General features: G+C 36.2%; 1 protein-coding gene across 2 annotated transcripts in view; it reads right to left on the bottom strand.

Moving 5' to 3' along the window:
- ZNF236 (zinc finger protein 236) overlaps positions 1 to 12,117 on the bottom strand; it is a 104,827-nt gene that overhangs the window by 80,573 nt on the left and 12,137 nt on the right. For both annotated transcript variants that reach the window (XM_049901894.1, XM_049901895.1), the window contains exons 2-3: positions 4,671 to 4,813; positions 3,256 to 3,420 (exon numbers count right to left, since the gene is read on the bottom strand). In XM_049901894.1, coding sequence (XP_049757851.1) covers positions 3,256 to 3,420; positions 4,671 to 4,813 — 308 coding nt within the window. The remainder of the gene's footprint in view (positions 1 to 3,255; positions 3,421 to 4,670; positions 4,814 to 12,117) is intronic.

Below are 12,117 nucleotides of genomic sequence, written 5' to 3'. Positions count from 1 at the left end.
GCCCAGCAGTTTCATTTCCAGGAATTTATATTAACCCAGGGTTTCTCAGTCTCAACCCTGCTGACATTTTGGGCTGAATCATTTTTTCTTGTGGGGGCTGTTCTGTCATTTAGGATATTAACAGCACCTCTGCCACTAGGTGCCAGTAGCATCCTCCTCCTCCAATGAAAGCCAAATGTCTGCAGACATTGCCAAAGGTCCCTCGCCAGTGAAATTGCCCCTCTTGAGAACCGTTGTATCAGCCAGTGTACCCAAACACAAACCAGGATATTTGCTCATTGTTAACTTTGTATATACAACAGGCTGGAAACAACCTGTGTGCCCAATAAAAGCATCCTTTTAATTACAACATCTCCATACCACAGAATCCTATGTAGCTGTTGCACAGAATGAGACAAGTGTGTAGTAATATCTCAGATATACATACAGTTAAAGAAAAAAATGCACAATATAATGGGGGCTGGGAAAAAAAGGTGCAAAGGAGATTTGCATAAGCATGGAATGCTTCTGGAAGGATACACAAAGTACTGATGCAAGTTGCTTCTGGGGCGGGGAATGGAACTCAGAGGCTCCAGGGAGACGTGCCTCTTCCCTCTATGTATCCTTCCGTGTGGTCTGATTGCTTTCTGTGTACACGTATTAACCTACTGCTGTCAAGTCGATTCCAACTCAGAGTACATGCATTACTTATTCCAAAACAGTTTAAGACATCATGATTTAATACAAACACTTTCTGCTTTTTTAAATAAAACTGGCCACTTCTGACCACTGCTGTAGTTGAGTGAGACAGGCATTCCTGCGCTCCACAGAAGGTATAAAGCAGCACACACTTTCTACAAAGCAGCGTGACATTCCATCAAGAGCTTGAAAAAAGTCATTCTGGTGTAGGAATCGATCCTAAAGAAATAATCAAAGATGCATACAAAGATGTACTATTTATAACACAGAAAAAGTATAAAACAACTTAAATGTCAAACAATGAAGGAGATGATCAAATATCATTATGCTATGGAAACCCTGGTGGCGTAGTGGTTAAGTGCTATGGCTGCTAACCATAGGTCAGCAGTTTGAATCCGCCAGGCACTCCTTGGAAACTCTATGGGGCAGTTCTACTCTGTCCTATAGGGTCGCTATGAGTCGGAATCGACTCCACGGCACCGGGTTTGGTTTTTTGGTTTTATACCCAGATGCTGAAAGCTTTAATAATTTCAAACACTGATATGAGAAAAAATTACAATATAGTAAGAAAAAAGGGAAAGAAAATATTTACAATATCTTAATGGGAAAAGGCAGATTACAAATCAGTCCGTACAGTGGTACCGTCTTATTTTTGTCTTTAAAATAACGGGTTTTTTTCTTCTTTTTTTTAAAAAGATAACATTGTATTGTGTTTCTGGTGAGGGTTTACACACCAGTTTAGGTTTAACATTTAACAGTTTCTATACAAGTTGTTCAATGACATAGTTACATTCTTCCCAATGTGTGAACATTCTCATTATTTCCCTTCTGGTTGTTTTGTTTCCATTAATCTAATCTCCCTGGCCCATTATATTCTCATTTTTGTTTTAAAGTAATTGTTGATGTTTGGTCTCAAACAGGTGATCTTTTGAAAGAAGTACAGTACTTACGGGATATATTCATTATTTTGTGCGCCAACCTGTTATTTAGCTACAAGGTGACCTCAACGGTTAGTTTGAGTTCAAGGTTTAAGGGCTATCTCAGGGCAATAGCCTTGGAAGTCCTCCAGTTTCAACCAGTCCAGTATATCCTGGGTTTCCTTTTTTTTATAATAGCTTTTTAAATATACGCGCTATTATGGAAAGAATCTACAGCAAAGAAGAAAGGCTACACACATCTCCTTTCAAATAGCACGCTCTTAATGTTCCTTCTGCTGGTGTTTGTTTCTAAGGTTTTCCAAAACAAGCATGTATCATTTATGTCAAAACCAAAAAAACAAACCCAGTGCCGTCAAGTCGATTCCAACACCTAGCGACCCTGTAGGACAGTGCAGAACTGCCCCATAGAGTTTCCAAGGAGCGCCTGGTGGATTCGAACAGCCAACCCTTTGGTTAGCAGCCATAGCACTTAACCACTATGCTGCCAGGATTTTCATCATTTATGTAGTAAGATGAAAAAGATAAAAATAAATTATCATAAAAATTAAAGGCATATCTAAAAAAGAGAATTGAAAGCTATTTATAAAGCAAGTATGAACTCGATTTTTAAGATACAAACTTTAGATATGCAGTTTAAATACTGTATTTTTTTTTTTTTTTGCCTTAGGAAGAAAATATACCTAACAGCTATCGGTAATTATCTCCGGATGATAGAATTAAAGCTGATTTTTGTTTTCTCCTTTTTACCTTTTGTATTTTCCTACAACAATAATTGAGGATAGGGGAACAGAAGTATATTTTTTAAACAATCAAAACCAAAAACTAGTTGCCATCAAGTTGACTCTCACTCGTGGTGACCCCACGTGTGGCAGAGTAGAATTGCACTCCACAAGGTTTTCGATGGCTGATATTTTAGAAGTAGATCACTAGGCCTTTCTTCTGAGGAGCCTCTGGGTGGGTAGCTAAGCTATTTGGTTAGTAGCCACTTAGTTAGTAGCTGAGCATATACTTAACTATTTACACCACCCAGGGACTCCTTTTTAATAATAGCCATTTATAATCTAAATTAGGACCCCAACAACAGGAGGCCTCTTCTTTTACTTACCACCAATGTCACCCTTCTTCCTAAAAGCTGCCCCAAGGCTCTACATGACTGTAAACCTTATAAGACTATTAACATTAGTATACAGACTATTTTGGACCATCTATGAATTTCTTCCCTTTTTTTTTTCCAGGTACCCACGGGTCAGGGGATCCAGGAGCCATGTGAAGAGATTCTACGATCTTCAGAGGCTGAAGAATCACTTTTGGCTACTGCAGAGTCCCATGGAAGTTAATTTCTGTTTTAAAAAAAAAAAACACGTGGGGGAGAGGGTGGGCTCTGCTAGCCAGCATGGGTACACTATGATCCTTCAAATACACTACACATTAAGATCTCTCTGCCCTAAGGTATTGTTATAGCCAGAAAACATAATTTTTCATCAATAAACTAGAGATTGGCCAAGGCAAACTGAATGATAATTAATTCCTTGAACCTACACGAAAGGCTTTTTAAACTAGTTCATAGCCAAAATCCCCCTGATTTAGGGTCAAATGCATATGAAAAATCAGTTAACAAAGTATATGGCAAAATTATTACCTCTTCCTTCTCATGCAGCATAATATGTGCTTTGAGACTAGCCACTCTGGAGAATTTCTTGTTACACACAGGACAGGTAGGGTCTTCCCCGTTGTGGGTGCATTTATGAAGCGTCAGGTTGAATTCAACATTAAATGTTTGGGGGCACTGGTCACATCGATGTGGCTATTTGGAGAGAAAAGTAAAGAAGCCACTGAAATACAATCTTTCCATAGATGCTTTCTTTAATACTGTTATTAAAACATTAACAAGTATGATAACATATGAACAATCTTTCTGAGAAACCTCTGAAGTCTCTTCTAAATCTGAATTGAATAAACCCTTCTGAAAGGACAACACCTACATGTAGAAAATACCTCTAATGAAAAATGCTGTGCACAGGTGTATCAGGTTGTAGTCTTTATGGAAATATATTTGAAGAACTTCAACTTATTAGCTTCTATTTCTAACCAAAATCATGTAATCGTACATCAAATTTTACCAGATTTTTACCAAAGTTGCATATCTCAGTCTAAAATTTTCCAAAATGGACAGTATCCTGCCACCTACTTGTAGAAAGATAAAGTAATCCCTGGTATTTCTCTCTGAGGCAGCATCAATATATTGGTATTTACAGATTTTCAACATGAGAGGATAATACCAGTGAGCAGTGAAATCAGTATTATATTGTTATAGTTATAACAACTCTACTAGTGATTTTTTTACTAGTGAGGCTGAAAATGAAGCCTGAACTGGTCACACCCTATTCTACAGGAAGGAAAGCCCTGGATTTTCTGGCCTCAAATAGTTCCCTGGCTTATATTCTCCTATCTAAAAAAGACTCAGCAGTCACTATTTTGAGTGTAGTTTTAACTGCCACTTTCCATCTATCAGATAAATCATTCCATTAAGACATTAAAATTCTTGGCATACCCCACAAGGGATTCTATTTAAGATAGTGTTGTTCCTCTACTGAAGTACAATCTAAAACATCCAGAATGTCCTTTTAAAATGCAAGACCATTAAGGGTAAAACTTCCTGGGGGAGAAAAACACTTCAAGATAACATCAATTCTGTGTTTAGTCAAGCAAGAAATGGAAGCTCCTAAAAAATCACCTTTTTAAAATATTCCTTTGTCCATTCATAAATAACTTCAATCAATAGACAGACACACTATGACAAGCCCTCCTGTTCTCTCATTATCTGATGCTAGCTGGGATCATAAACATAACTTAAAAAGTCAAAATATTTATTGGTTTATAGGCTATATGCTACAAGTAAGGAATCCAAATCGTAAGAAAAAACTCAAGCTCGTAGTGGTTAAAAGCTTGGCTGCAAAACAAATTAGAAAAAAAAATTCAATTTGACATGCGAGTTTTCACAATACGTCCAGTTTCAACGCTCACATTTCCGACGTCCCTCTTGAAAATACATACCTTGTCATTCCGCTCGTGATCCCTCATGTGGCGTTGAAACTGAGACTCTTTTGGGAAAGACAGCAGACAGATTTCACATTTATGGAAGTTTGGAACTTGGTAGGCATAATTAGTGTTCTCCGCATTCAATGTTAAAACTCCATCTATAAAATCGCATAAGTATAGACAATAAGCACCTGTTGTTATTCTTGTCACATAAAAATAACTAAATTGTTTGGTTATTGTTTAAAAACCAAGTTATATCAGAAATGTATGAGAGATTTTAGGTGATGGTAAAAATGGACTTGTTTCTAAATTAGAAATGAGAGCTGTTGAGATAGATGACTGAGACTCTAGCAAAAAGAATTCTGTTAGGAGGATTGTTAGAAACCTGAAACTAAGCTCCCGAGATTTGGTCCACACACATAAACACACACAAAAGCCTAAGGATGGTTCTTAAGCCTTGCATAGCTACTTAAAACTATTTCGAAATCACTACAAATCACTGAGACATTTTGCCTCTAAGTCATCTGGAGAGTTCACCAATAATACAGTTTCTTAAATAACTCAGTAAACAAACCTCTAGTAGAAAAATAAAAGCATTTAAATGCAAAGTCACTAATTAAATCTGTCTCTAAAAACTGCTGATTAGAAAAAAACTTGTTCTCTTGCGTAGTTAGGGTTTAGAAAGACAAGGGATTGCAATGTGTTTCTTTCTATAAGCCCATCCAGGTAAGCTGCTAGAAACTTAAAATACTTTCAAGTAGGAATAAATATGACAAATAATGTATCACAGGAATCTCAAAAATCATCAAGAATATCATAAAAGATGCCATAAATCTCCACGACTCCTTAATTATACACGAAGTCTTATCATTTTAGCATAAATGTATTATACGCATTAGCCATAAAGACTAGAAATACATCACATACAACTCTTTGTATCAAATTTGATCCAAAAACATTGAACTTTTGAAATTTGGGAGCAGGGTGGGGTTAATATAAAGTCCCAAGTAGCTCTACTTTCCAAGCTTGCAAGTGGTAGACAAAGGCACTCACCATGTTCTACAGACCTTTAAGCCCCTGTTTTGAGAAAACATGGAGCTCTCCTGGTGAACTGGTTAAGCACTCAGCTGCTAACTGAAAGGTCGGCAGTTCGAACCTACTAGCAAGTCCGCAGAAGGAAGACCTGACAATCTGCTCCTATAAAGACTGCAGCCTTGAAAACTCTATGAGGCAGCTCTACTCTGTCCTATAGGGTCGCAATGAGTCAGAATCGACTGTCAGCAACGGGTTTTTGGGTTGAGAAAACAGCCTGCAGTTGCGATTTCCCAACAGTCCTCCTCACCTACAATGGTGTCAACATTAAATCAGGGATGAAGTCCCAAAAGCTAGGAAGCAGGGTGGGGACTTTGTAGGAGACAGGGCAGAGACAAGGAAGGAGAATACAGGCAACAGCTACACAAACATTTCTGGCAGATCCCTGAGAAAGGTAAATTCCAGTTTCAAGAAATATTAACGTAGTTCAGAAAATGTGACTTCATTCACAAAATGACTCTGCTTAAGAAAATGCATTTTTTTTTTTTTACTTATTTTTAGCTATAGCCCCATTTTGCTCAAAGACTACACTTTCAAAGTCTGTGCACTAAACTAATAGTGAAAATGTTTTATGATTCCCTGGGCCCAAATAAAATGATTGTTGTGACCACATCAGTTAATATTATTATTCCTTTTGGAAAAGTCTGTATGGTAAGAAATATTTTGGAAGGTACAAATAAAATATCTATTGGAAAACTGTGTGTGAAGAACTCGGTAACAAGTGTTTTAACCAAAAGATTGGATATAGTAATGAAAGCCGTAATGCAAATATAGTGGTGAATATAGTGATGTGAAACAAAAATACAAAAAAAAAAAACTTTTTTTAAGTACACAACCATCAGAATGGCTAAAATTAAAAAGACAGATAATACTAACTTTGATGGGGACACAGAGCAACTGGAAATCTTGTACACTGCTAGAAAGTGAAAATAGCGACAACTGCTCCATAGAGCTGTTTGGCAGTATCAATCAAACCTCAGCACTTGCATACCTTATAGCCTGCAACTCCACTCCTAAGTATGTGCCCAACAGAAATGCATACAACGTACACTATTTATTACAGCCAGCAACTAAAAGCAATCCAAATGCCCTTCATAGTAGAATGGATAAAAAATTTGAGTCATTCATACAATGGAATACTGTTCTAAAAATGAGAAGGAGTTATATACAATACATATTAATCTCACAAACATATTGACCAAAAATGCCAACGAATAGCCAAAACTAATCTATGTTGTTAGAAATCAGGACATTGGTTAGTCTTATGAGGGTACCGATTGGGATGTAGCACAATGGGAATTTCTAGGGGACTGTTAATGTCCTATTTCTTGACCTTGGTACTAGTTACAAGAGTGAATCTCTGAAAATTCATTGAGCTGAACACTTAAGACTGTGTTCTTCTCTGTATGTTATATATCAATGTAAAGTTCAATTAAAAGTAAAGTGTTATAAATAGATAACTTTCTTCACTATTCCTGTCTTATCCCTAGATCCGGAGTTGACTATGGCCCAGCCTGTTTTTGAAAACAAAGTTGCATTGAAACAGCCAAGGCCAGTGGTTTATGTATTACCTATGGCTATTTTCAAATAACAACAGGAGATTTGAGTAGTTGCCACAGACACCTTATGATCCACAAAGCCTAAAACATTTACTATCTGGACCTTTACAAAGAAAGTTTACCAACTCCTGCCCTAGATAAAAACCGCACCTGTAGCTGTTGAGTCAATTCTGATCCATAGAGACCCTACAGGACAGAGTAGAGCTGCCCCACAGGGTTTCCAAGGCTGTAATCTTTACAGAAGCAAACTGTCACATCTTTCTCCCTCAGAGCAGCTAGTGGGTTCAAACAGCCGATCTTTTGGTTAGTATCTGAGTGCTTAATCACTGCACTACCAGGGCACCTTCAATAATGAAATAATTGGAAAACGGAGACCAAAAACAATAATAGGAAATAACACAGTGAACGATAAAAAAAAAAGTCTAAAACACATGTAACTTGAACCACAGAGGCAGGGAATGAACAAATATGTGATAAGGGCACTGTTTGAAGACAAAATGGCTGAGATGTTTCTAAAACAAACTAATTAAAGATATGTACCCAGGGATTCAAGAAGTTCTATGAACTCCCTCAAGATAAATGCAAAGAAACCCTTATCTAGACTCATTGTGGAAACCCTGGTAGTGTAGTGGTTAAAAGGTCTGCAGTGACGCATTATAGTAAAACTGCTGAAAAATAAATTCCTAAAAGCAGATAGGAGGGGAACAGGGGAAAATGGGGCACACTACTCTCAAAAGAGCAAACACAAGACTGACAGCTGGCTTCTCAACAAATCAATGGGAGCCAGAATACATTGGAATATCCTTTTTTAAAAAAGGCTAAAAGAAAACAACACCCAACCTAGAGTTCTATAGCCAGCTAAAATAGCTGCTTAATGGGTACAGGTTTTCCTTTTGGGGTGATGAAAAGTTGTGACAGTAGATAGTGGTGACGGTTGTACAACATGTTGATGTATGTAATGCCACTGAACTGTACAAAGTGGTTACGATGGTAAATTGTGTTGTGTGTAGTTTACCACATAACATAATGTGTAAACATACGTTATATGCAGTTTCCAACAATAAATAATAAATGTTCTGAGGACTAAGATTTATGTAGAATTAAAATGCATGACAGTGATACTACAAAAGGCACAGGGAGAGGGCAGCAAATAGAATTAAAGTAATCTAGGGTCCTACTATTTTCTGGCAAGTGGTAAAAGCACTGACTTATATTAAATTGTAATATGTCAAGAATCACATTGTATTCTCTAAGTCAATCACTAAAGAACAGTAAAAGAATGTGTAAGTAACAGGCTAATGGAGAGAGATAAATAGAATTTAAAAAGTACTTTATTGATTTTAAAGAGGCTTCAGGGAATATTTTTGGTTTAAGGTTTAAAGGTTATCACAGGGCAATAGTTTCAGGTGTTCATTCAGCCTTCATGGCTTCAGAAAGTCTGGAGTCCATAAGAATTTGAAATCCTGTTCTGCATTTCCTCCCTTTTGATCAGGATTCTTTTATAGAATCTTTGATCAAAGCATCCCATAATGGTAGCCAGGCACCATCCAGTTCTTCTGGTCTCATGGCAAAAGAGGCAGCTGTTCATGGAGGCAATTAGCCACACATTCCATATCTTCTTTTTAACAACTATCTATACGGGTTCAAATTGACAACAGCCACTAAAAAGGTTAAATAGGAAACTTAGGGGGCAGTGAGTTTATGTTAATGGAGGAGGAACAATTTGGAAAAGGAGAGTGAGAATTGTTGCACAACTTGAAGAATGTAATCAATGTCACAAAAGTGTACATGTAGGAAAGGAATTGTTGAATTGGTGTATGTTCTGCTGTGTATATTCTCAACAACAAAAAAAGTTAAAAAGGAAAAAAATATTGAACCAAAAGAAAAAGGAAGATAAAATGAGCAACTCAAGTAGAAAACTAATAATGAGATGTTAGATATAAACCCAAATACACTCTCTCCTCATTTATGGACATGGTTAGGCTCCAAAACAGGTCATTATGTGAAATCAGTGTTATGTGAAAATGGAGGCTGACCACATCAGATCACAAAATGGAAGATGATGACATCATTACATAACTGCCAAATTACATCATTACATACTGCCAAACCACTGAGAATCATAATCCAACCAAGCTGATACATAATCTTAAGCATCAAAGCCAGTGTTACTCTAACCTTGAAGTTCGGCGTTCGTTACTGTCAGATGTTCATCATTAATGTGCAAAATAGTTGGATAGCAGATTTTTTTACTATTGTCATAAATGCTAAATGCCAGCTAATGAGACAGCTGATAAGTGAGGAGAAGGTGTATATCAAAAATTGCCTTAAGTGTAACAGGCTCAACATGTAAATTAAAACACAAAGATTATTAAACCGTACTAAGAAAAAAAAAAAGGAAAAGCCAACTATATGCTGCTTGCAAAACACAACTTACATATAAAAGTAGAAGGACCAACAGTAAAGAATGGAAAAAGAAATACCATTCTAACACTAGCCAAGGCCGCAGTGGTGCTGCAGCTATGTTAATATCAGACAAAGTGGACTTTGATGCAAAAAGCATAACTACAGATAAAGAGAGATCCTTCATAATGGAAAAACCATTAATACACTGGGAAGCTATAACATCTCTAAATTAATATGCTTAATAACATACGTTCAAAATATATAAAGCAATAATTAACAGAAATACAAGGAGAAATAGACAAATTTACAATCATAGTGGGAGACTTTAATACACTTTTATGAGTAATTGACAGAAAACAGAGACCAACAACAAAAAATAGTAGTAAGGATTCACTACATATACATATAGGACACTGCACCCAACAACACAATATGGCTTCACTATATACACATATAGAACACTGCACCCAACAACACAACATGGGTTCACTGTATATACATATAGAATACCGCACCCAACAATACAATATGTATCCTTTTCAAGTACACATGTAACATTACCATCTATAGCCACAGAACACAAAACAGGCCTCAGGAAGTTTCAAATGATTAAAATAATTCAAGGTATGTTCTCTGATAACAAAGCAGTTAGACTAGAAATAAAACAAACAAACAAAAAAGGCAATTTAAAAATCCCCAAATGTCTGGAAATTAAGCCACACCCTTTTGGGTAACTTATGAGTCAAAGAAGATAGAAATCAGGAAATATATTGAAATGGATGAAGATAAAAATATACCATATCAATAGCATATGAAGTGCTTAAGAGAAAAGATGCCTGTACTAAAGAACTGAACATACATAAGATCTCAACAACTTCAACAAAGACCGAAAAAGTCTAGGATTACAAACAGATGGGTATAGGCATACAGCTATATGGGTAGGTACAGGGTGTATACATATGTGAGAACAGAAAGAAGTATCTGTATGTACGTGTAAATACAAATATATGCATGCAGGCACATATATTCAATGAAGACACAACTACAGATACCCCTCAGACGAAACCAAACAAATACCTCTCAAAATTGGTTTTCTAGGTCTGGAGGCTTAGGGCCATAGTCTCATGGGGTAAGTCAGTCAACTGGTATATAGTTCATAAAGTTCATGGTCTACATCCTAGTGAAGTGAGTAGCATCTAGGTCTTAAAAGCTTGTGAGCTGCTACCTACAATAGAATTATTGGTCCCTACTTTTTTTTTTTTACTGGTCACTGGTCAGGAGCAAAAGAATAAGAAGGCAACCAAAATCTCAGAGAAGAAGCAAATCTTCAAGACTGACAGCCTACAAGAGCCACGACCTCATCTACCCTGAGACCAGACCAATGCTCTACTAAAAAAATCATACGTACGAGACCAAAATGTTAACATTTACTCTAAAGCAAAGAGAAGATAAGGAGGCAGGGAATTTAGAGCACCGGAAATGGATCGACCAGAACACAAAGAGAATGTTGACACACGACGGAAAATGTAACTAATGTCACTGAACAATTTTTGTATGGAAATTGTCAAACAGGAACCTATCTTGCTGTGTAAACTTTTACCAAAAGCATAATAAAATATTATCTTAAAGAATTATATATATATATCCTATTTCAAAACTTGAGATGCAGTTCAAACTGTATAAATTTGTAGACTTAAATGCATATATTAGAAAACAAGAAAGGCTGAAAAATTATTTAAGTATGCATGCTGCTAACCAAACGGTCAGTAGTTCAAATTTACCAACCACTCCTTGGAAATCCTATGGGGCAGTTCTACTCTGTCCTATATAGGGTCACTGGGAGTCAGAATTGGCTCGACAGCAATAGGTTTTGTTCTAACCAAAAAGCAATTAAAAAAAAAAAAACCTAAAGAAAGTAGAAGGAAAGACACGAAGAGAAGGAATTAGTGGAATATACAACAAATATGTACAAGTTAAACTGCAAGCCAAATAATAAAATTGATATAATTGAAATAATAAAAAAATAATAAAATTGATAAACTCCAGCAAGACAAAGAAAGAAAAAGCACAATTTACAATGTCAGGAAAAAGTGGGGCCATCACTACAAAAGCTACAGACATAAAAAGATGCATGAATTATATGAACAATTTTTTGCTAATAAATTTTAAAAATTTAGAGGAATTCTTAGGAAAAAAAACTTGCCAAAACTGACACAAGAGATAAAGAAAATTAGAGTTGTCCCATATCTATTAAAACAACTGAATCTACATTTAAAATTTTTCCCCAAAGAAATTTTTAAAGCTCAGATGACTTCAACAGAGAATTCTACCAAATATATAAGAACACAATGCCAACTTATACAAACACATACAGAGAAAAGAAAAAGAGATAAGATTTCACAACA

The sequence above is a fragment of the Elephas maximus genome, chromosome 11, assembly GCF_024166365.1.
Source record: "Elephas maximus indicus isolate mEleMax1 chromosome 11, mEleMax1 primary haplotype, whole genome shotgun sequence".
In the NCBI taxonomy this organism is placed as follows: Eukaryota; Metazoa; Chordata; class Mammalia; order Proboscidea; family Elephantidae; genus Elephas; species Elephas maximus.
Note: the sequence above shows the minus strand (reverse complement) of the source record. Positions and strands in the feature narration are given on the sequence as shown.